Consider the following 25338-nt stretch of genomic DNA (forward strand, 5'->3'; position numbering starts at 1 on the left):
ATGGGTCTGGCAAAGGGCTAAAGCTTAGAGCTGAGGAAATGTTCTTACAACCACCTTCTGAAGTCAAGTTCTTTAAATAGGCCACGCGGTGCACTTACTCTTGCTTCCTGAAACTAATGTTTCCTACACCTAGGACAGGTATACACGAATCTTCAGATTATATAACAGGTCTAGCTTTTCTGAGAAATCAGGATACTCCCACTTGTCCAGGGAATGGTATACCACAGTACGCGATACAGAAATATTTAATTTTTATAACCTCTATAGAGAATTCCAGTTTAAAAATTTACTTTGCTTAATCCTTTTAATATCCATGTGAGACCAACAGGCTACACAGTATTAGCCCTATTTTATAAGCAAAAGTAGAAACACCCCCATATTTAGTATTAGATGGGGGATGTAAACTCTGGGCGTCCACACGACTGCTCTTTTCCCACGACTTTTTTGACACATCACTTGAATCTGATTTCACGCTTTCGAGTAACGTGTATTCCTGACAGGTTAACTCTTGAGCCAACCAACCTAATTAGTTACCTCATAACCTGGCACATTTTAAGGAACTAACCCTAACTCAATACACTAACTCAATCTCACAGCTATGTCTGAGGGCCCCATGAGCCAAATGCGCAGCAAAGATGATCTTCAGGGACCAGGGGACACAATGGCTAAACATGTTTTCAAGCCTTAAGCTGGGCCTGCCACACCCTCCCCCACGGCTTATATGGCAGGTTGAGGCAACTGATAGGAACAGAGGGGAAGAGCCACCTAGGGGTGGACAGTGGTGATAAACCGGACTGGACTCTTTTCAGGTCTAACGTCCCCAGGAGCCCGAGTGTTGGTCTACGACATCATTACCAGCAAGATAGAGCGCAACCCTTCTGGAGGAGCTGAGTCTAGAATATGCAAGAAAGGCTCCAAACAGTGCTAATTTCATCCCTGCCAGAGCAAGAAAACAGTCTACTTTTGCCTAATTTGGGTTTTTTATGCAGAGGACTCATCATCAGGGAAAGCAGAAAATGCCACCCTGAAGCCCAGCAGAAATAAATGGTGGGCATTTCCCTGAGTTACAGATGCACAGGGGCTCACACTCTCCCACTGTGTTCTTGCATAGGAAACACCCACTGGTTTGAAGGTAAAAAGCTCATGGTGCCGTGGTCTTCCACAGGACATGGAACCAGACTAGCAAGGCCGGGCTGGGAACCCATCCTGATAGGGCAGGACTTCCTCACAGAAGGCACACGGGTCCCTGAGAAGAGTCTATGAACACGCTGAACTTCCAAGCAAAAATATGAGTATGTGCATGTTTTCCTGGGGAAGGGTCCTTCCCTCCTCACAGATCCAATGGATTAAAATCCTGAGCTTGAGAAAAGGACTAAGCCCAGTGCAGGCTAGGTTAAGGAAGCCACCAGACAGTCTGAGAGCCAGCCCAGCCTGAGAGCTTGCAAAGCTGTCACTGGAAAGTTAGAACAGACTCACAGCAGAGACAATTAAGCACCGTTTCTGTGCTCTTTGAATTGTATTACAAGTTCTTGCCAAAACAAGGCCTTAGGAAACCCCAGGGTCAAGTGTGCCCCTGGGCTTGGCTCACTGCCATCTTGTATTCATGCCTGGGTATTCATCCACCAACATTGAACCCCTGGATAGAAGATGTGATGGAACAGGACCCCTCCTCCATGGCACGAGTCCCTCACTGATTTCAGAGGTGGCAGCAGCAGGCGCCAATGTGGAAAACACGGGACTTTTCCTTTGGAATTGGGTTGTGATGAGATGTGCCTGCCAGGAATATTGCCATCTTTGCCCTGACTCTTCCCCTCCAGTTTCTGAAGATACAGCAGAAAATAATCTCCTTTGAAGATACTGGATAATAATTCCAAAAAACAAACACGTGCTTCCAATGCATTGTGCTTTCAGATATTCTGGGAGGCAGAAGAAGAATTTCACCAATACAAATTCACTGTCACTTGGCACCTAAAAGTAATAACAAAGAGCAATTTCAAAAAGTTAAGATTCCTCCCACAAAATAGATGACTTAGATCTTCAAATTCTTTTGAAATTAGTTTTTGGTATTATCTCTCCATTTCCAGCTAAATAACCACAGGAATGCAGACATTTTGTTACTCGACATTTTGTTCCTCAACATTTTCTAGCCTGTAACCCCTGGGATACAGTCCCATGTCCTAACCAGGCAATCACTCTTCTGAGCACGTCTCCATCCATTAGACGTGTAAATACCAGCCGCCCCCACGCCCCAATGTCAAAGTTACTCTCAAACACTGGTAAATGCAAAAAGAATTTCTAAGTGGCAAGGCACAGCCCATCAAAAGCCAGCCCAAGGGCAGTTTGCAGCCCCGCCTCACCTGGGTTTAGTTCAGCTGTCGGATGAGCTGATTGATGCGTTCACCTCGATAGCCAGGTGAGCCTACTTCCTTGAGGAAGCCCACTCTATTCTTGGTAGCATGACGGGCCACGGAGAGATGGAAAGGGCACAAGAACCGTGAGATCACCTGGAAATTCTTCCCCGGGAAGGCAATTTCATGAATGAGGTCTTCCAAGCAAATGACACCAAACTTCCCTAAGACATAAAGGCACAGTTTACTTAACGTTTCCCCAGCATATACTGCAAGGCTCTCGTACGCCAGAGCAGGGCCCTCTGGCAGGTTCTTGGGATCTGGATCCCACATTAAGACCACCAAAGATCCTTACTCTCTGCTAAAACTGACCCCTAAGATACACTCACCCAGGTGCTCCTCAATCACTGTGTTGTCTGTCAAAGGGATGATTTTATTCTTCACCTTGGCTTGTCCACGTTTCAAGATGAGTTCCCGGACAGACTTCAGATTTGGAAATCTATGAGATGCAGAATTAAATACAGCCTTAGCCATCCGCTGGCACACGGGCCATTTAGTCCTGCAGCCTGGCTGAGGACAGATTCTCCCAACTACCCCTTCTCCTCACCAGGAAGGGTCTTGTACTCACAGCACTGCTGGGATGCCTAAGAATATACAGTGAAGAAGGTGGTAAAAAACCAGAGTGGCCCCAACTAATGTAATTAGAAATTAAAATTTATGGATATAAATGTTCACCATGAAAAAAAAAAAAAGGCCTTAGGTGACCCTCTACTCATCTTGTATGGAAGATGATGGGAGAGTCTGAAATTAAATCCAAACCTTTGCTGGGTTTTAATAGTTGAAGGAATACACCCAGTCTTACACAAACACTGCTCCTAGTGCTGCTTCAAGACTCCAAGAATTAGTTTCTGTTTTCGCTTATCTTACTCAGCCTTAGCCTATAAATGAACAAGCCCCGCACGGTACTGTTCATGGTACATCATCAGCAGCGCTGATGTCTCCTGCTCTATCTGCCCCATATTCCAAGGTTGATTCTGGTGACTTTGTTCATAGCATAATGTTCTTTCAACACAAGCTTCGGAGAACAGTAAGTACCCTGTGGATCCTAAAATTCTCAACATGCTCAAACACAATCTTATGTGAATACATACACACAAAAACCTTACTTACCCCCAGGTCACATAAGGTTCCACTACACGCAGTGTTTTTATGGTTTTGGGGGTCACATTGAAAAAAACACCACTGAAAATCTTCTTCAGGCGAAGCCTTGCAATGGTCCTCTGCACCGTTAAACTCACCCCATTAATCCTGAAATGAACAGCAGAGGAAGTCAGGCTCTATTCAGTTTATGTCAATCCAGCAAGCACCTATGAAATGCGCATTACTACTGGGCATCCAGAGAGTAAGACACAGACTGTGCCTTACAGAGTTCAGCTGACCAGGAGGCAGCTACATAAGCAGATCATTGCCACAGGATATGGAGCAATGCCTGAGATGTTATGGGAAGAGAGAGACAGAGCGAGAGGGAGAGGGAGAGAGAGGGAGAGAGGGAGGGAGGGAGCAGAGGGGGAGATGGAGAGAGGGAGGGGGGGAGGGAGGGAGGGAGGGAGGGAGAGGGGGAGAGAGAGAGAGAGAGAGAGAGAGAGAGAGATTGATTACGCCAAGCAAGCTGTTGGACTTGCTTCTGTGGGCAGGAAATCTTTAAGGAGACATGATCAGATTTCTTTTTGACAATCACTGAGGAGAGGACAGATGTGAGAGTATGACGCCAGAGGCAGAGAAACCTAGTTAGAAAGCTAATGTGACAGTACAGGAGAGAGACTATGGGCAGTGGTCGGAGACTACTAAAGGGCTCATAAATACTTAAAACCCACAAGTTTCTGGTTTTGGTGACTGGGTAGGGGAAATAGGAAGAGGCAGAGTTGCATGTGCACGTAGGTATGGGCAGGGAAGATCCCACCAAATGTAGAAAAAGCTTTATGCACTCTCACTAGCACTGAATATGCACCATCTATTAATACTCGACCTTGGTTCAGTTCCTAGAATGATGCCTTGATTACACCATTTCAGGACTTTGTGCATCTATGCTGGAGAGCCTTCCTTTAACACTGAAATCCTTACGTTTGCAGGCCTCAGTTTCAAATTCCTGCTTTAGAAGTGTCCTAAACCAGAACACACAGCTCCCCCACCCCTACCCCCAATCCAGCACTTGACCCTCACAGCACTTAAGTGTGTTTTCATGTCTACTTACCCAATGTCAGTCTCCACAACCTTGAAGACAAAAACTATGTTGTACTCAACCCTGAATTCCCAGCACAACTTGCCTTAGTGGTTCACGGCCTATTATCCCACCCCCCTAGAAAGGGGTCTAAAGCTGACTCGTTTGCCCCAGCCTCACGTGATCTGGCAAGTTACCTACCTTTGGATGCGTACAACAAAGGCCAAGGAATGTTCATCTGGCACTTCCAAACCATGAGGTTTCACTTCTAGTCGTCTGAGGCGCACTTTGTCACGTTGTTGCCGCCAGGCATCGTGTAGGAACCATTCCAGTCGCTTAAACCTGAACTCTTTTCCTTTCCTCTGTTACAGAGACGGCAGGTCATTATCACCACTTTGTCTCTAGTCATCTTTACTTTCATAACAGTAATTCATTACTCACTATTGATAGAGATTATTTCCCCCTATGCAAACAAACTCCTCCACTCTCATACAAGGAAAAAAAATGAGATACCCAAGTAAAGGTGTAGTTGAGAAAAATGTGGGAGCTACTGGGAAAAGTCCTTGCTAAATAAAAAAATTAGTTCATATACTGTTAGTTAATGTTTACCACAAGTGTTTATGGAACTAAACAGTTAAGCATCACAAAGTATAAAATAAGCCATGAGCTTTTTATTTCCTGCCTCCAAAATACATATTTATCCAAAAACATTTAGCAAATAGCCAAATTGTTTGGCACATTAAAAAAAATATATATGTTTTCTTCCAGGAAGACAAGGACATTTGGCCTCTCAAATCACTTGGTATAAACAAGGCAGGTACAATCTTCACCCCACTTTTTCCTTAACAAGCTGCTCCATTATTTGCCTGGCAGAAAGTGTTTGGTAAATATTTGCTAAATGAAGACATGACCCATATACACGGATGGGGGAAGGTATTGTCAAATCTAGTTCAACCCGTGCTGGATAAAGCTCACCAAATACAAATTCTAATTCCGTCCTCCTGGTTGCCCACTATTACCTGCTTCTTTTCCAAAAGTGCCTGCTTTGCTTGGGTAGCTTTGAGGGCCTGATAAGCCTTCCTCTTTTTCAGGAGATTTTCTGGAACCAAAGGAATCTTTCTTCTTTGCCTAATACAGAAAATTGAGATCAGCGACAATATTTAGGAAACGAATGTTCAATGAATTACCAAACTATTTCCCAGGCTTCAGGAAACACTCCTGCCTTCAAATTCCTAAGGACTGAGACTCCTGAAACCCGTGGTTTTTGGCTGCAGTCCTCAAAACGGACTCCTAACATTCCCTCGGCCCCGAAGCCTTAAAAAAAATTAAGAACCCTTGAGCCACTGGTCCTCGTATGTATCAATGCAGCTTTTACTGACACAGCCTTTCAGACACTAGCAGCGACGAGATTCCAGTAAAACCCTGTGGGGCTAGAGTGGGTGCAGAGCCAACTGCAGGGGAAATACCTAAGTCAGGCTGGGGGAACCCAAACTTGGCACTATTCAGCTCGCTGCCTGAAAATCAATTTTTTCTCCTCGAGGTAAACCGAATTTCACTACAGCTCCACTCCGCCTGCCCGCTGGAACCCTACGGCTTCTCACTCTTCACCCCCATCCGCTAGTATCTGGAGCCTTTTCTATGCTCTTCCTTCAGCCCACAAGTAACCCTATTTTCTGCCACCGAGAAATAAACACCGGGGATGGCACCGGATGCTCATCTCCCCACTTCAGAGATTCAAAGCCCCAAATACTTACTCTTCCTCCGCCATCTTTACAACGCTGCGGCTACTGCTCATGCGTAGTCCCACCACGTGGGGAGGAGACGAACCGCTCTATGTCTACCTGACCATAGAGACGTCTCCCGGCTTACGACCCAGTCAGCCAGCGCCCTCTTAGTAGAAGCAGTGTACCGCTGAGGTCTTGCTAACCCCGGTTCCTCCCAAAAGTTGCACAAAGCTACAGTTCCAGGCGACTTAGAGCCTGTGTCATCTTCAAAACCCAGGCCTTTTCACTTAAACTACACTCTCCTAAGGCCGGTGGCTGGGTTAGAAATAAACGCTTCCCACAATGCACCTGACTTCCGGTGGGGGCGGGCGCCGCTCCTCCGGCTTCCGCCCCGCTGCGCTGCTCCGGGAGGGAACACCGGCGATCTCCGCACCGTTTTCGGTGGGTGCAGAGAACTGAGGGGCTATAGCTATGGCTCTCACGTGTGGGTGGAGGAGTTTCTGGTCGGTTTAGGATGGTAAAAAATGCAGCTCCAGTTCTATCTGTCCAGCTTCGTCAGTGGGCCCTTGGTCTGTACCTTTACCCGTAAAAAGTGTATAATAATGGACCTTATCTAATAGCCTTACGACGGTTATTTAAGCTACTCCCTATAAAAAGGCTCAAAACAAAGTCTGACAGTAAGTCAACACTATGTTAATTATCAGTGCTGGACCGAAAACTAGAAATTCCTCTTTGCCGTCTCCTCTCATACAGCTCTTACCCCCTGGAATATGCTTCCTTTTCTCCTGGTCTTCATAAAACAATGAAAAACAACTCAAGTCCTGGTCTTTTCTGGAAACCTCGAGAGCGTCGCGTTTCAAGTATTAATGTGCATAGGAGTTACCTGAGGATCTTGTTAAAAATGCAGATTTTTATTCAGGAAGGGGTGAGTCGATAGGCTGCATTTTAACACGTTGCGTACGGCGGGGTTTAAATCCCTCATACCCCTCTGTTCCGGCAGGTTTTTAAAAGAAACTACTTTAAAATGCACTCTTCTCTTTAAAGCGTAAATGCTTCTATGTCATTTATTATTTTTCTATGGAATTTTTTAGGGTTTACTCACCTATGTTAGTAATCCCTCCTGGTGTGATACTGCAGAAAGCAGCTTCCTTTGTTATTAACGAAACACAAACAATTCAATAAAATGTGCAAAGTAAAAAGAGTCAACAGTAAAAACAAGAATTCTCGTTATCCGTCCTTAACACATGGCTCAAAAAAAACGAAGATTCTCGTGATCCGTACGCAACGTGTTAAACATGCTTCAGAGCGATGCCCATGCTTTAGGTCTGTGGGCTGGCGAGGCTCTAGAGTAGTCTCCTTCTTTTCTGTGAATTCCTTCAACACATATTTTTCAACATTTCCCCCCATGACACTAGGAGGGCAGGGACTATGCAGCCTTGCTCATCGCTGATCCTAAGGGTCTAGCCCATGTTTCTCAGTCTTGGCACTATTGGGATTTGGGGCGAGATAATGCTTTGTTATGGGGGGCTGTCCTGTGCATTGCAGAAAGTTGAGCGTCATCCAAGACTTCTATGTACTACGTGCCGGTAACACCCCCCCCCACCCCCACCCCCACCCCCCCCCCGCCCAAGCTGTGACAAAAATGTCTCCAGGCATTGTCAAATATCTAACACCGTATATTTAGTTATCCTGAGTCCAGGGCAATGTCACTATTTGACAGCCAGCAATTACAGGCATCACCACAGACTATCCTGTACTGTGTGGTTTCCCTAATGGATTGGCTGCTCTGAAGGCAGGGAACTTGTCTCCGACTTCTCTGTATCTTCTACGGCACCTGTCACAGGGACACCTGCAGGGGCTTGTTAATTAAGTTCAAGGCACCATATTGGTATGTCCTGTAATTGGTCCAATCAGAAAGACAGAGCTATGCACAGAGCTTACTACCTGATGCATAAATGGCAAAGGACAACACAATCTTCGAGGTCACAGATTGGTGTGAAGCTTTCTCGTTCTTTCAGCACCTCACCGTAGTCTTACTTTGTAAACAGCCAAAAACAGGAGGGTCACCAGTGTAAGACATCCATTAGAGGTAAACAAGGAACAAAAATAAGTCAGTATTTTCTAACTTCCCCTGTCTACGGATAAAAGGTAGGTTCTGTGGTACTGACCGTACTAGGGAGTGGAGGAATTTCAGGGATACCAACAATACTGGTGCAAAAAACTTTGGAGACCAGAATTTGGAAAGGTTTTCCAAAGCCAGCAGATGGTGCTAGGAGAGTACTTATTCTCAGTGCCAAAGCCGTCCTTACCTCAAGACTGATGCAGAGAAAAAGGGATAGCATCCTCTTCAACCAAAAATCGTTTACTAACTGAACACTTGTTTACTGAGCATCAACCATGTACCCTAACATTAGATAAGATTTTTTTTTCCATGAGGTTACTGAATGAAAACGTGGCATGGACATTTATAGCCTCAACAATCTTACTCTTTTTAGCTTGTCCTCATAGGCCTTTTTTTTTTTTTTTTTGACCACTCCAGTTTTCCATCACTAGGGAAGTTAAATAAATTATAGAAGGCTATGCAATTATATGCAATGAGGCAGGTCTTCAAGTCCTGAAATCTCAATGGTGTTTTTCATTTTTTGGCCTGCTCCCATTTCCTAACAGTATCCCATTTCTCATGGACTGGTCTCTCCCTCATCGTGTACATTTTTGTGGGAGTGGAGTACCAAATCCAAATGCTTGTCCTCCCAATACGGAAGTTGAAAGGATTTCTGGGAGAGCTGTTCCAGTCCTCTCACCTCCCCAGTGGGAGGGGCATGAGACCCTAAACTTCTTTGGGTTTGAATCTTGAGCAGTGATGGTGGAAGAAATGTAGGAGGTTTGGGGCAAGACTTTTAAGGATTTCCACCTTGTGAGACCTGGAGTTTCCTTGTTCTTGTCCTTCTCAAGCCTGGTGATTTTTCAATCTTCCCTTAAATCCTATCCTTTCTATAAAACTCCTTTATGCTGGTTAACCAGACTGGTTTTTGTTGCTTGCAACCAAAGAATCTGACTTACAATATTCAAGTCATCCAGATATTTGGAAAATGTCTGTGTCATATTGCATTTGAAAGATACAGAAGAGGGTGTACAAGAATTGTCCTAGTTTTTGGTTTTGGGCTATAGATGTATTTATATGTAACAATTTTGGAAGGTTATACAAGGTGTTGATGGGTGGGTGTTATTTTTGGGAAATGGGAGTGGGGTCTGGAGTGGGAAGAAGACTTACATTTTGTGGTATGCCCTTCGTTTATCACATATTTATTAGTTTAAGAAAAAGCTCTCTAGGTAGTTACTGTGTTTCCCTGAAAATAAGACCTAACCGGAAAATAAGCCCTAGCATGATTTTTCAGGATGACATCCCCTGAACATAAGCCCTAATGCATCTTTTGGAGCAAAAATTAATATAAGACCTGGTCTTATTTTCGGGGAAACACGGTAGGTTCTTGTGATTTGCCTGTTTTAGAAACCACTTGACTATACGTTTTTAAAGACTCCTTTCAGGACCAAATTTTATGGTTCTTTGAATTGACTCCAGGATCCTTTTGCTAACACATCCCATAATAAGTTATGTCAGTGTTATCTGCACTTTGGGATTATTTGGAATCCTATTCTTTTTCACTTAAGAGATAACTGAGCAGGGCCTTCCGGGTCAGGCAAAGCTACTCCCAACACACCTGAAAGAGGGCTCCATCTGCAATTTCCCATCTGCCCCAAACCTTTCTTGGATTAGGACCCTTCTTGCAGCCGACTTCATTTTGTTTCATGCTTTCTTTGTTGCTTCCTCTGAGGGTGACGTGCATTATCAGGAAGCAGGTGGGAAAGCGATTACAGCAGATCCTCGAATAACCTCATTTTTTAAATAACATTGATGAGATGCCTTAGCAACTTAACTTTTTTTTTAAAATATCAGTTAGCTTATGGTAAAACTGGTTTTGTTATTCATCGTTTAGCTGCAGTTCCAAGAACCTATCGATGACATTAAGTGAGGACTTACTATAATGTGAGAGTAGCCAGCTGAGCCTGGAGTTGGGGAAGACGACATGGACGACAGCTTTTGACCCTGATGAAAAACAAGCATAAGGGAGCAAAAGTGGGAAGGAAAAAAGAGACAACGGGTGAAGGGCAGCAGCCTTTGGAGGGTCAAGGATAGACACAGGAAAACTAGGGTAAGGAGACCGTCAGTGTGCAGAAGGGAAGACCAAAAGAGAGAGAAAAACCCAAACCTCTTCTGAATTATTTCAGGGGTAATGGAACATTAGTTTTTTCTACCCTCCACACTTCTTCAATAACATGTCATTTTACACCCCAAGAAGTGGAGGGTCAGGACAAGTCTTCCTAGATTATAGGCCAGGAAACTGAGGCTGAGAGTAACTTGCACAAAGATACCTGATTACGTGTTAGACGAAGGACTGGGACCTGTTTCCAGATTCTGCTGCCAAAGGCACTTTTGCCCACCCCATCGCACTGCTTTTCTTGACCTTCACAGAAGTGATTTTTTCCCCCTAAGGATCTTCTTCTTGCCTTTGCAGGGGTTTCAAAGGCCAGGCTACAGCACAGGCCTGTTAGGGATACAGATTAGGTTTCTAATAAAGGCCCTTTACCTGTAGCAATGTAGACATGGCTGTTCATATTACAGAATCCACTTTACACTACAAATGTGCTCCTACCATTTGTGCATATACTGAACCAGATTTCTCCACATATTTAACATTGTAATTGCAAAATTCCTTTATCTTCCTTCCTGCAGGAAGTATCACAGTTTTTTCTCAAACATAACGTAGGAAACTGTTCTAAGAAGCAGGGCATGGAAATACAGATGGCAGCTCTCTGCTAAGTGGTAGACTGGGCGAATTTTAGCCATTTCCTCTCTCCTGAACTGAAGTCAGTTCCCAAATGTAATGTAGTTATTTGGTTGTTTCCTCTAGATGGTGAGCTCCTTGAGAGTGGAAACGATCCCTGAATTATACCCATATGCCCAGTGTCCTAGCACAGGGCCTGTGAACTGTTCAGTAAATGTTTGGTGCTGAATGCCCTCCGCCTTCCGCTGGGTTCCCAGGAGTCCTGCCGGGGAGAGCACATGGGGCTGATGCACAGCCAGAGCCTGGCCCCAGGGCCTAGCCCCTGAGGACAGCATAGCTAGTCCTGCCAGAGCACTGCTGTTTCAGTGCCCCCAGCTCGTGGGCTTTCCTTCTTTTCCCTTCCCTTTCCCCCCAGTAATCTACTGGCTCCTTTCTCTATACCATGGAATCCTAAGGCCCCTTTCCTGGAACTCAGTCTCCCACACACAAAGCATTAACCATCCAAAGAACAGATGCCTGGTCTTCCCTCTGGGCCTGCCCCTGGGGAACACAGAGAGACCGAGCCTAACAAAGCAGCCAGGTGACCCTTCTAACTCCTCCTTCATGGGGCGCCCCACGGCAAAGGGCCTGAAGGACAAGAATGTCATAATGGACACATATTTACCTTTAGCAAGAAGGAAGGCTGACATCCGGGCAACACTGCAAAAGATGTTAGGGGATCCGGCCACTGATGGAATTATTCTAGCAGTAATAGTTCTAACTTATATGAGAACGACTTACTATTTATATATCAATACCTGCAGAATCTTGATTTCCCTACTGCTGCTGCTTTAAGGGCCGGGGGAAGCAATTAAACCATAAAGTAAGGGGTGTATAAGTATAAATTCTAGGCCCCAAAGAAAAATTTAAGGAGTCCTACACCCTCACCCCCAGAAATACATTTCACCCTCTGGTAGTTTCCCTAACAATTTGGATAGAGTCACACTGTGAGGACAAAAACTCAGAAGGGCCTCTTGGGGCTGATTTTACAGATAAGGTGGCAGAGGTCTATCTCAACACAGTTTGGTCAAAGGTGTGGTTCCAAAGAGAAACGTGTTAATTCTGGAACGAGGATTAACATAAAATAGTTTTCATTATCTATCCTTTAGCCACCTTTTTTTTTTCTTTTCCTTTTTTCCCTCAGCTTTCTTGTTCTTGCAGAAACAAAATCTAAGAATGTATGGAAGAAAACTTCCTGCAGACTGAGCTCACTTATCTAACTTTTCAAATGACCCCATTTTCCCTTCCTTAGTTAAGGACCCATGTGACAGAAGTAGGGATGGAGACCAGAGATGCACGTGACTAAACATTCTCACTGACCAGTTTTGTTTCATTTGTAACTGTTTGGAAAGGCTGATCAATGAAAATCCTACCCCCTCACTGGTTAGGCCACTTTTTGGCAGTGGTACGTATATTTAAGTAGAATTCCCACTGAACACTTACCCTTTTCTTCTGGGAACAGCAGCCATTCCTGTTTGCAAAATCAAGACAATCACAGTTGCACATTTTCCCAAATCTTTGGCTGTATTGCAATGGTTGTTTCATTTTGTAATCTCCAACTAAACATTTCCTAACCATGGATTAACAATATAGTTACTGACTGGTTTCTTTTAACAGTATTTATCCAACATAACAAAATAAACTGCAATTTGTTATACTTTTTTTTACAAAACATTTTATAAATATTTTTACAAAATGTATACAAAGCAATTTCAAGTGAGACATACTATACAAATGAAGGTATTTAAGCAAATAAAGCCCACACCACGCTGACAGTGAGTGACGCGTCCTCTTTTAAGTCAAGTCAGTCTGTAAGGCCTCCCTAATCTAACAAAGTCTAATAAATTCTTCAGAGCTAAAATAGTTCTTTTTCGTAATTGCCAGTTTAAAATTTGCTTTATCTTTAGGCAGTACTTAAGGACACAGAAAATCAAATGCTTCATAACAAACTCACACTTTTCCACAACAACAACAGAAAGAAAAAAAAAGAAAGAAAGAAAATGATTTTTGTTACTGAGTACAAGTAGTTCTAAAACTCAACTCGGACTATGAACCTGAACAACTGAGTGTTGGCCATCGAGGCTGAGCTCTCTCACCCTTCACCAGAGGGGGCTCGACATGCGAGAAATGACCCGTGTGCGCGTAACCTAATCACAGGAGTAAAATACATTGCGTAATCTTCATTTGTCATTATCTAGAATCTTTCCCCCATAAAAAGTAAACTTACATACAAAGACACAAAAATTTACAAGTTTCATTTTGGTAAATTAGGCTCTCCATTTGCTAGACAAGTGTTCGGGCTTAAAAACCCTTTAAGATGGTATAGAGAAAAGCTAGGGTTGGGGAAGCAGGGCAGGACAGGGAAGAAAGAGAGGTGGAAAATGTACCCGAAGCTTGTCTAAGAATTCCACTGATTCGCATAATTAATATAACTCGTTGGTAGCCTTCATGAAGGCTTCCAGGTATCAAGTTCCACAATGAGAAGAATTTGATCAGGAGGGACCATCTTTAAGTCTTGCTAGGAACTAGGGGAGCATGAACCCTAAGGGAAGAAGAGCCTATAAAATCATGGGGTTCAGGGCAGGGTGTTACCCCAGGGCTGCCCAAACAGAAAGTTCCAACTGGCAACACCAACTTATCTTTCTAATATGTTACAATACAGGAAAAAGGGGAAATCTGCAACTTGGACATTGGCACAAATAAGGAAAAAATGGTAACCCTAAGATGGCCCAGATTTTCCAATTTCCATTGGCTGCGGGGGATGGGAGTGGGGAGAAGGTACTTTGCTTTTATGAAGACTGGCTGTCTCACAGCATTTCTTTGTGTGGTGGGAAAAGGGGCAGGGAGAGTACAGGTCTTCTGTTGGCTGTGTTTTCTAGTAATCAGAAGCCTTCCTTTCCATCACAGGCCAATCGGGAAAAGAAATGCCCAACATGATGACAATGGGGGTCATCCCCATTCTGGGGACAGCCAGCAACAGGTCCTGGCAATGCGTTACAGTGGGGACCAGTGGGTGCACCTCTACAGCCAGAGATAAACAGAAGCAATGAGAGTGTGCATACACATAAGCGGGAGAGTGTGTACACGCTGGAATCAAAATGACCTCTGGCTTTGAACAGCTCAGATCCGTGCACACACGTATGTGTGAGGGTGCATATCAAATACCCTCCTGTAGCTTTCCCAAGGACAGGACATAACTGATAGGTACAGTGACACTGAGTATGAAAGTCACAACACAGATGGGATGACCTGGGGCAGGTCCACAAGAAAGGAAAACGGGGAAAGCTCCCTGAAAAGAAATATAAATAAATAAAGCAAGAAGTCATGTTCACTCATATGAACACGGGCCAAACACAAACCATGACAGGGCATGTCCTTTGGCTCTCAAGTGGGAATCCCGTGTCTCAGATCTCTCCTTTCTGTGGTGGGCTGGCTGGTTACCTTTGGTTTATCTGTGTTTTGGTAATGATTGCTGCCGGGGGGTGACTACTGTTCTCAGACAACAAGAAGCATAAACAATGCCAAAGTCCCTTTAAGGTTTAAACTGAAAAATTACAACATAGTTCTCAAATGAAAGTGCTTTTGACGCTTGGCTATTTGTTGTGGGAGAGGGTGCAAAAGAGAGGTTAAATGAAACAAAACCCAGCAACAAATAAAAACGTCGATCCTATGTTGACTATATCCAATTATAAAATGCAAAACGCTTGTTTTTTTTTCTCAATAGTTAACATATATATGCTTTTACATATATACATATTATATTCCTCATCGCTTTATCCCGGCCTCCCCTGTACACTGGGCCACTTAGCTGGGTTCCAGTTTCCTTTATTTAGCCTGGTGAAATGATCTCAAGTCATGCTGTTGCTACTTAGAACACAGCATTTCCTAGGTGAAGTTCAACACGGAGATGCTGAAAAAGCATGAGGTTTTGTTCCAGGAGCATCGGAAAAGCACGTGAACGATGAACAAGGAAGCCCTGCAAATGCCCTCTTGGGCGCTACTGGCTGCTTACACCAGGGCTGCGGGGTCCCGTGCAGAGCAACCAGGAACATATTGCTCAGGACGGCTGAGGGGGGAACCATATGGTCTCCCCTCCAACAACAACAAAAAAACCCCAAAAGCCAAAATTTGGAGATGCAGGGGGATATTCTTTAAAAAGTAGCTTCTATCAGTCCTGTTTGATTTCCTTTAATAAGTCTGTTCTTTGCAAATGACTTATGATTGTCAGAATTTTACCCAGGGCCAAGTGTACTGCAATCTCATTGAGTTACAGTGTTTTTTAAAAAAATAAAACAAAACAAAACAAAATGACTCTAAGGACTTTCAGAAGACTTGAAATGTGTAGGGACTATCAGACTGCTTTCTAACAAGGATTCATTTTACTAAAGGATCTCCCTGTAACCACCACAAGTATTGCTCTTACACAAAAAAATGGGGTTGAGATTAGAAAGAATAACCTGTGATGAAAGATCACGCAGGCTGGAGACAGGAGACCATTTCCGTTTGCTTTAGCCAGGAAAGACTGTAACTTGTCCGGGGCAGGGTCCGGGGGCGGGACGGGGGAAGGGCTGCTTCTATTAACACTCTAGGATACTATTTACAGCTGCTTCTAAAATGGAGTCAGTTTCTACAACACCTTCACTGTGGTCCGGGATGAACTTTTCCAGGCAGTTTTCCTGCGAAGCCATTGGAGAAAAGTTGGGGAAATCTAACTCAACGGAGCCGCTAACCGTGGGGTCACTCTGGGGCTGCCGCCCAGCCTTTTTGAGTTCCAAGATGTTCTTAAATGTTGTTTCCAAACTCTTAGTGAGCTGGAGGTCTGGCTGGGGCTCGCCCGACCCTTTCATGACGTCTGTGTGTAAGACTTCATTCTTTGGAGAATTCCTCAGAGTTTTGTCCTGGAAGGAATTGTTACACGTCATCTCCAAGTGCGAATCTACTAGGATACTTGAGAGTTTGCTTTCAGTACCATGATCTGGTCTGGACGAGGTTTTCCGGTGCCCATCAGGGCCGGGAGAGCACTCGCTGCTTTTCATGGAGTCTCTCCGGCTGGTTTTCTCCTCAGATGCACTCCGGTACTGAACTAAGCCCCCTTTGTCATATTTCAGTGCTCTGCCAAGGCATTCAGTTTTCTTAGAAATGTTTCCTTCCGCGGAGACCACGATGTGATTAGGCACTAGATGAAATTGGTCATGATTTGTTGGTTCTGCCATGCCTGGTTTGGCTCGGTCTCTGCTTTGGGCCTTAGCCGTCAGATGGAGAGAGCTGGTTGTTTTACTGCCATGCTGGTCACTCCTGCTAAACTGCGTCTCATGAGCAGCTTTGTCAAGTTTCAAGGAACAACAGAAATCAGCCTGAAATCCCTCTGAAAGTGGGGACAAAAAGAACATTAAGGAATGAATGAGAGAGTAGGGACAACAGACCTTTAGTGGGTCAGGGGCAAAGCCATCCTGCCCTACGCAGCCCAGCCCAGCCCAGCCCAGCCCAGCCCGTCGTTTATGTCCAAGAACATGCAGAAGCACAATACTTGAGGGGGCATCCTATAAAAGGAAGCCAGGCTATGGGGCCACAGCCTCCAGACGAGAAGCTTAAACCTCTTCGAAAGGGTAGCTGCTTGATGACAAATGGGAAAACCGGATGGGCAAAAAGCTCCACTTTGTCTAGATCTCTTAACTGCTGTTTTTTGCTGTTTTTAAAATTAATGACTGCTTTGCAACGGTCTGAAAACAGAAATTAGATGCCAGTATCAGCCTGGTTTCTTCCTTGGTGCAGAGGGCCCTAGAATGAGGCTTTGGTGGGGGGTGGGGTAGGGTGGGGTGTGATGGACACGACTATTTGTCTTTGGCTGATGGCACTTCAGTCCCTCCAGACACATGTGAGGGGACCTGGCATTACCAGCTGCCCTTTTCCAGGAGCACAACAGGTGCCCAGAATGCTATCTGCTTGGAAGAACAGTGGGGCATGGAGGAACTGTGTCTGTGAGCGAGCTCTGAACTGTGCCCGGCTTGAAGAGCCAAGGATGGCAAGAGCATGTTAGAATTTAGGGGGTTGAGGGTACAGAGGGAGGGAGGCAGACTGTTGTTATACGCAAAGGCAGAGAAAGTATTCACTCTGGAAGCAATGAAAGTGAAATAGGACTACCCTGTTTCCCCGAAAATAAGACCTAGCCAGACCATCAGCTGTAATGCATCTTTTGGAGCAAAAATTAATATAAGACCCGGTATATTATATTATATTATTACTTATATTATATTATATTATATTATATTATATTATATTATACCTGGTGTTATGTTATGGTATGCTATGCTATGCTATGTTATATTATATTATATAAGACCCGGTCTTAAATTATAGCAAAATAAGACCAGGTCTTATATTAATTTTTGCTCCAAAAGACGCATTAGAGCTGATTGTCTGGCTAGGTCTTATTTTCGGGGAAACATGGTAGAAAGCCATAAACATGCATTTGTTCACCAAATCCCAAAATGTGAGATCTAGGGAATAGAGCCCTGAAATCTAAAGAGCTGATTCCAGCTCCCGGATGGCTCAGTTGGCTCTCAACCACAAGGCTGCCGGTTGGACTCCTCGACTCCCGTAAGGGATGGTTGGCTGCGCCCCCTGCAACTAAGATTGAACACGGCACCTTGAGCTGAGCTGCCGCTGAGCTCCCGGATGGCTCAGTTGGTTGGAGCGTGTCCTCTCAACCACAAGGTTGCCGGTTCGACTCCCGCAAGGGATGGTGGGCTGCGCCCCCTGCAACTAGCAACGGCAACTGGACCTGGAGTTGAGCTGCGCCCTCCACAACTAAGATTGAAAAGGACAACAACTTGACTTGGAAAAGTCCTGGAAGTACACACTGTTCCCCAATAAAAGTCCTGTTCCCCTTCCCCAATAAAATCTTAAAAAAATAAAATAAAAACAAAAAGCTGATTGCATCCTACAAACACTGCCTGTGCAGGCACAACACAGGAGAATGAAGCACACCTCTGCCCACATGACTGACTCGCATGCCCAAGGGGGCTGGGAAAAAGTAGGAGGGTTTACCCACAAACCCAATTCACCAAAAGGCAACAGATTTCAGGCTCTAAAAAAAAAGGGACAGGAATATATCCTACATTATTATCTTCCTTTTCTTTTTTGGAAAGATTTGAGGATTCTCCTAGGTACATAGCAATTCTTTCTGATTCTCCCTTTAGACTGAGTGTGAGGATCATATATTCTCTTTGGAAATTTTTTGAGCCACACCAAACACAAGGCAGAACCTTAATCTTTTAAGAATCAGAAAAGACTTTAGAAAAATGGAAGGAAAGCCACAGGAAAATACAGCAGGTCCTCAAATAACATTGCTTTGTTCAATGTCATTTCATTATATCATTGATGAGAAGAAAAAAAATCGATTTCTGGCTGGGGCCACTATCTGTGTGGGGTTTGCACGTTCTTCCCATGTGTGTGGGTTTTTCTGAGAACTCTGGTTTCCTCCCTTGTCACATGTGAGGTGAACTGTGTGTCCCAGTCTGAGAGAGAAAGTGTGTGTGTGTGTGTGTGTGTGTGTGTGTGTGCCCTGTGATGGAAGGGCGTCCTGTCCAATGCTGGAAAATAATTCTCTTACTTGTTTTTATTAGTCTTTCCTGAATGTGTGTATAGCTCACATTTATTTCAATGTTTCATATTAGAAGTATTTTGGGTCTTTATTAGAAGTTTGGTGATGTTTTTGTGATTAGAAATATGCTGTGGGAACTTAAGTCTTGTGTATATCAATCAGCCTATGGTAAAATTGGTTTGTTTATTGTTGTTTTGCTTAAAATTGCAGTTTCCAAGAACCCATAGATGACATTAAGCGAGGACTTACTATAATAGTCCTGGGGAATGGATCAGCTAAATTATCTAATTAATGTATTAAAATTTTATTAAACATTATTTTGAAGATTAAAGCAACATGATAAAAACTTCAGATGTGTTAAATAGAAGAAACTAGAATAACAAAATTATGGTTAGCATATGACATATAACTATATATAAATGATGTATGTAAATGGGAATCAGAACTGGAAGAAAATTTGGAGAAATAAAAACATTTCTTTCAGGAACGGCTGGATGGCTAAGTTGGTTAGAGCGCAAGCTCTGAACAACAGGGTGGCCGGTTCAGTTCCCACATGGACCAGTGAGTTGCACCCTCCACAACTATATTGAAGACAACGAGTTCTGCTGCTAAGCTTCCAGAGGGGCAGCCGGATGGCTCAGTTGGTTAGAGCGCGAGCTCTCAACAAGGCTGCCGATTCAATTCCTGCATGGGATGGTGGGCTGCGCCCCCTGCAACTAAGATTGAAAACGGCGACTGGATTTGGAGCTGAGCTGTGCCCTCCACAACCAGATCGAAGGACAATGACTTGGAGCTGATGGGCCCTGGAGAAACACACTGTTCCCCAATATTCCCCAATAAAATTTTTTTTTAAATTGGGGGAGGGCAACAGGGCTTTATTGGGGAACAGTGTGTTTTTCCCAGGACCCATCAGTTCCAAGTCAAGTTGTTGTCCTTTCAATCTTATTTGTGGAGGGAGCAGCTCAGCTCCAAGTCCAGCCACTGTTGTTCAATCTTAGTTGCAGGGCGTGCAGCCCACCATCCTTTGTGGGAGTCGAACCGCCAACCTTGTTGAGAGCATGCACTCTAACCAACTGAGCCATCCGGCTCGGCGGCAGCTCAGCTCAAGGTGCCATGTTCAATCTTAGTTGCCAGGGGTGCAGCCCACCGTCCCTTGCAGGAGTCAAACCATCAACCTTGTGGTTGAAAGCTTGCGCTCCAACGAAGTGAGCCATCAGCTGCCAGGGAGCTCAGCGGCAGCTCAGCTGCAGCTCGCTGGCTTATGTGAGAATCAAACCGGCAGCTCTGTTGCCCAGAGCTTGCGTTCTAACCAAGTGAGCCACCCGCCTGCCTCAAAACTTATTAAAAAAACAAAACAAAACATTTCATAGGATGATGAAAGCATGTGGTAAAATCTATATTCCATGAATTGTTATAATGTTATTTGATTTAAACAATTTTAGAGGGTAGAAAAAGTAGAGAATTAATTTTTAAATGGCAGAATGTGGGTCACATCTAACATGCAATCAGCAGGGAACTAATGGGTGAGAGAAAGGTACCTAAATGGAGCATTACAAGGTCCTGGCTGAGGATAGTGACCTTGTTTTACTGATTTTTTCCCACCTCCAATGCCTTGCACATAGTAAGACAACTCAGGAATTTGCTGAGGTCTAGCTGCTTCTGGAAAGGCTTCTGACTTAATTTAGTTCTCAAAAACTAGAGAAAGATTGAGAAGTTGAAGTTTTCAATAGGGAAAATTAACCAACTGAATGTAAAATTCCAGTTTGGATTTTGTAGAACACAGACCTTCTCAGAGTACTCATATCCTGCTCTCAACTCTGGGTTTTTCCTCCCCAGAAGTCATGTTCTACCTTCAGGGTTCATGCCAAAGGTGGGTTCAGACAGACTCCCCAAAGCCCCACGGCCCGAGCCATGGCAGGAACGCTCCACTTTCACTCTGGTGTCTTACTTACCAGGGTCCACAAGGGCCAGACGCTTGTCCCGCGACAGAGACGCTCTTTCCTCCTGGTTGAACATTCTATCGATCATCACCATCTCAGCAGAGGGATTGATCCGCTGAAAACGAGAGAGTCCAGTCATTTCAGGTGCCGTTTAAGTGCAAACACCTCACTGTGTCTTTGGAACAAATGAAGCAATCAGAAATGAGAATTTAATATCTAATGAGGCTTCACTCATGTCTCATTTAGTCACATTTTTTTTCTTGCCACATAGGTAGGACGCATTTAAAAAAACACTGCAATTTACACATTGGCACAAACCCTGTTTCCCCGAAAATAAATAAGACCTAGCCAGACAATCAGCTCAATGCATCTTTTGGAGCAAAAATTAATATAAGATCCAGTCTTATATAAGACCCGGTATTATATTACATTATATTATGTTATACCCGGTATTATATTATATTATATTATATTATATTATATTATATTATATTATATTAAGATTTGGTCTTATAATAAAATAAGACCAGGTCTTATATTAATTTTTGCTCCAAAAGACGCATTAGAGCTTATTGTCTGGCTAGGTCTTATTTTCGGGGAAACACGGAAATTCAAAAGATGCCAAAGGGGAGGTGAAAAGTAAGCCTTTCCTCTTCGCCTCCCCTGTGCAATCCCCACCCCCAGTGTCTCTCCCCCTTCCTAATAGTTTAATAAACTCTTCCACAGACATATTATGCACACACACACATTTATGTTCTTTCTATTTTTTTTTTTTTGCGTACAAATGGTAGCAACTATACACACTGTCTACACCTTTCTTATTTCCCCCTCTGCTAATAATATGTTGGGAATTTTTCCATTAGGATGATCTTCTACTTTATACGCTGTTATGCTTTAATTTGTGTTTTTTCTTAAGGCTTTCCTTTAAGAAATTAGTTTTTACTGTACAGAATTAAATCTTAAATTATATTTCTGGGTCTTATTTAACACGAAAATTCCTGACAGATATCATTTGACCAAATGAGTGGTCCTTTCCTCAAAAATGACACAGTCTTTTTGATGTCTCAGAGTTTTAGAAATGGTTATCAATATAAAAACAACTATTATGGAGGCACAATTGTAAGTAAAAATATATTAGTAAATATATATTATATGTACATATATTTAGCTAAACACAAATACACATACATACATATTTACACTATATTGTATATGTGTATAATGTAGTTTACCTAATCCCCCAAGGTACATTTTCAAAGATTTTTTTTTTTTTTTTTAAGTTTATTGGGGTGACAATTGTTTCATTTTCAAAGTTCATCTCAAACTAAAAACTACTTGTAAGAGACCAATTTATAGGTTAAAGCCTATATAATTTTAGAACTGCTTCTAAAATCTCAGAACAGGTTTGGTCTTCCTGTCATTTCCTGAGATATCTTACTCCTTTCTCTAATTAAAGGATGCTTTAAAAACCAATTTTAGTTCCTGTTTGGGGTGATGAAAATGTCTGGAATTAGACAGTGGTGATGGCTGCACAAGCTTGTGAATATACTAAAAACCATCAAGTTGTACATTTTAAAATTAAGTGTGAATTTTTATGGCATGTTAGTAATCTCTCAATTAAAAATAAGACAAAACTAATTTTAACATTTGTCATCACCTAGTCTTCCCAGATATTTCTCTGAATAATCTCCACGGGCAGGGCCGCTCGTCCTCTGCCACATCTCTGGGCTGGAGAGAGGCAGCAGACAGCATCAGAGTGGGGACCAGGGGGTCAGGGGGTCCTGGTTTGTATCCCAGCCCTGCTAATTACCCTACAAACTTACCAGCTACATGATCTTGGGCAAATACCTTAACACGTTGCGTATGGATCACGAGAATGTTCACGAGGGATTTAAACCCCACTGTTCGCAACGTGTTAACCAAAGCCCTAGTTTCCTCATTTGGAACACGCACAATGCACTGACTGGGATGGACCATGTAAAGCGCAGTAGATATATTAGCTGCTGTTAGTAGTAGGACCAGTCAAGTGTAGGTTTTCCTACACTCTTAAATATCAGTGCCTTTTAAACTACGTCGGGAGAATGTGAGTCAAGTTTTTCTCTCTGAATTAGTAGCTGTGGCCTGTGGAGTGTTAAAAAGCAAATATGCTTGGTAGCAGAATTTTACCATGGCGTCTTCTAGGAGCAGGCATCGGTATTTGTTAAGCATTGCTTGGGTCCTTTTTAGGAGCTGAGTGGCAACTGTTTCAAATTCATTGTCGACTTTAAAAAGAGAGAGAGAAAATAGTAAGAGAGTGCAAATCACCCACTTGGGTCTTATATTTCTTAGGACTGAAATGCATTACTCTTCCATTATGCAAACATGTCTTGTCTGTGGCAATTTTCTCAGATTAGCTTTTCCTTGGTTAAACACGATGTTTCTGCACTGCTTTCCCTCACTGTCCACTGGTATGTGATCATGGAAACTCATTTCAATACTAGCTTATTTTAACTTTAATGAAGAAGCCCAAAACATAGTATGCTTAACATCACCTATAAAAGGAAACCATATAACACAGACCAGCAACAAATATCAACGAATAGACAATGATCTGCTAGTTTAGATGATCTCAGTCTCCATTCCCTTCCAATACCATGAAAAACTAAAACAGCTGAGACAATGAAGTCCTGCTGTTGAGCTGGGCAGACCCGTCTTATGTGAAGACACAAACTACTTCATATCTTGTAGGTCAAGGACAGATCTGTGGCTCTTTTCTTGTCTGTTGGTCTCCAAAGGTCTCACATTTGCTACTTTACTCTTCTCAGAGCCTGCATTTCCCTGTTTAAGGCTGGACCTGGACCCTGTTCCCTGGAAAGCTCACAGTGGACCGATGGAGACCACAATACTCAGAGCAGAGACCCCAGCCAGCGAAGCAAGCCTGGTGGCAGCTGTGGGAGGTATGAAAGCAGTGGAGGGGAAGGAATGGAGTCAAGGCGTGGGGAATGGTGGTGGGAAGTAGGGGAGAACTAAGCCGCACAGCTGGGAGAGGGAACAGGGCCAGATGGGCCATGTTCTAGGTTGGGAGCCGGGGCCCTTATCCTTAACTCTTCTTTTGGAGGGGCGGGGGGCAGTTTCTTGACATATAGCAATGCCCTGGACTCACTTTATAACTTCAAAGTATGCTTTTGGGAGCTGCTAGCGGCTCTATCTAACTCATAACACTGGTAGTAAGAGCTAAGGGTATGCATTCTGCCCAAACCCAAGGACTGTGGCTAAATCACTATGTAGAGTATCTAGGTCAGAGCCATCCCATCTGTAGCCAGCTATCCAAACAATGCTTTGGATTTGTTGCCCCCCAAATTTGTCCATAAAACACCCTGCCATTTGGGTATCCCTTCACAGAATATGGAGAGTAAGTGACAGCCCCACAAATATTCTATATATTATTATAACCTGGTCTGTGAAACTGAGTCAATTAGGAACAAGTTAGGTCGGTGACTGAAAACAATAACCTGGCTCTGATCTGGGGACCACGTGGCTTTCACTCTTCTGTGGGGCATCCATGGAGGGCACCCGATATCAGAGTGGCACTCTGGGGTCACAGCCTGTTTACCTTTTTTCAAGTCTTCCTCGGTGGGCATGGAGCCCTGGCACACGTGGTAGGACAGCAGCCTCTGCACCGCATCGCTGAGTGACCGGAACTGGCTTTTGTCAGGTGTCACAGCGTGGGCTTGGTCCCTCTGTAACTGCTGGAGAATGCTTTAAAAGAGAAAGTGCCAATGTCAGTGGAGGGTCATGTTAGGGAATCTAATCCTTTGCGTGCAAAGAAAACGCGACATACAGGAATGTTTTTCATAGTTGAGCGGTTCTGTTTTTTTCTTCAGTTTTATACTTTTATACTATGGTGGGTTTAGAGTTTGGTCTAACTGTGTCCAGAGAGGACTCAAACTATGGCTCTGGTCTCAAAAGCCGTGTTCCCACCAACCATTCACGGGTGGGGGCTCACGGACCTTGGCAATGCCTGAGCATTGGCCAGCTAAGCTTCTGCTAACATTTCTGTTCTGAGCATATGACTTTATCAAACCATGCTTCTCCTCGGACACACTCAGGCCAACAAAGGGGTATGTGGTATGTTAAAAGGGCAAAGAGCTCTTCTCTTTAAGAACAGAAGAGCAAACTGTAGGCTCAAACCACATTTGATCTATTGATAGTACGTTCTAATGGAAAGAAACTACACGAAAAGATTTTCAAAATATATTTAAAAAATATTCTATATATTATTATAACCTGACTTCTGCTGTATATGTATTGAAGGTTAGGAACCTAGAGAAATGTTCAAAATGAGTCATTTCCAAGGTCACTCACAAAGCTCCTTTAGTTAGTTGTTTTGTAGCAGGCCTCTTTTGTCCTCCTGAATGACCATCCACCTGAAGACAAAACATACCTCTGATTATTCTCTTTTGTTGAAAAAAGAAGCAGAATACAGTTACACATACAGGTCACTAGGTGAATATCTTCAATGGCTTATCAAGTACATATTCTGAGAATACAGAATATGATCTACTGAAAAAAATACGTACAAGAAGCAACTCCACAGACCCATGTAGCAAAATCACACTGTGTCAAGATTATAGAAAGCTGTC

At 43.6% G+C, this 25338-nt stretch overlaps 2 protein-coding genes across 8 annotated transcripts in view; both read right to left on the reverse strand.

The window, feature by feature from the left end:
* Window positions 1-1492: 1492 nt before the first annotated feature.
* Window positions 1493-6631, reverse strand: RPL7L1 (ribosomal protein L7 like 1). Its single transcript, XM_019738474.3, has 7 exons — window positions 6321-6631; window positions 5586-5694; window positions 4768-4928; window positions 3519-3656; window positions 2738-2847; window positions 2358-2572; window positions 1493-1968 (listed from the first exon to the last, which is right to left on the reverse strand). Exons 1-6 carry the CDS (start codon window positions 6359-6361, stop codon window positions 2364-2366), a joined length of 768 nt encoding a protein of 255 aa, XP_019594033.1. The 5' UTR covers window positions 6362-6631; the 3' UTR covers window positions 1493-1968; window positions 2358-2363.
* A 6045-nt stretch (window positions 6632-12676) lies between these two features.
* Window positions 12677-25338, reverse strand: part of BICRAL (BICRA like chromatin remodeling complex associated protein) — a 94721-nt gene continuing 82059 nt past the window's right edge. For all 7 annotated transcript variants that reach the window (XM_074332946.2, XM_074332947.2, XM_088795719.1 and 4 more), the window contains 5 exons: window positions 25061-25122; window positions 24309-24454; window positions 22883-22977; window positions 20729-20831; window positions 12677-16538 (listed from right to left, as the gene is read on the reverse strand). In XM_074332946.2, the coding sequence (XP_074189047.1) occupies window positions 15751-16538; window positions 20729-20831; window positions 22883-22977; window positions 24309-24454; window positions 25061-25122 (1194 nt within the window). In that variant the 3' untranslated portion in view covers window positions 12677-15750. The remainder of the gene's footprint in view (window positions 16539-20728; window positions 20832-22882; window positions 22978-24308; window positions 24455-25060; window positions 25123-25338) is intronic.

This window comes from Rhinolophus sinicus, chromosome 2 (genome assembly GCF_057876585.1).
Source record: "Rhinolophus sinicus isolate RSI-liver-muscle chromosome 2, RSI-T2T, whole genome shotgun sequence".
Lineage (NCBI taxonomy): Eukaryota > Metazoa > Chordata > Mammalia > Chiroptera > Rhinolophidae > Rhinolophus > Rhinolophus sinicus.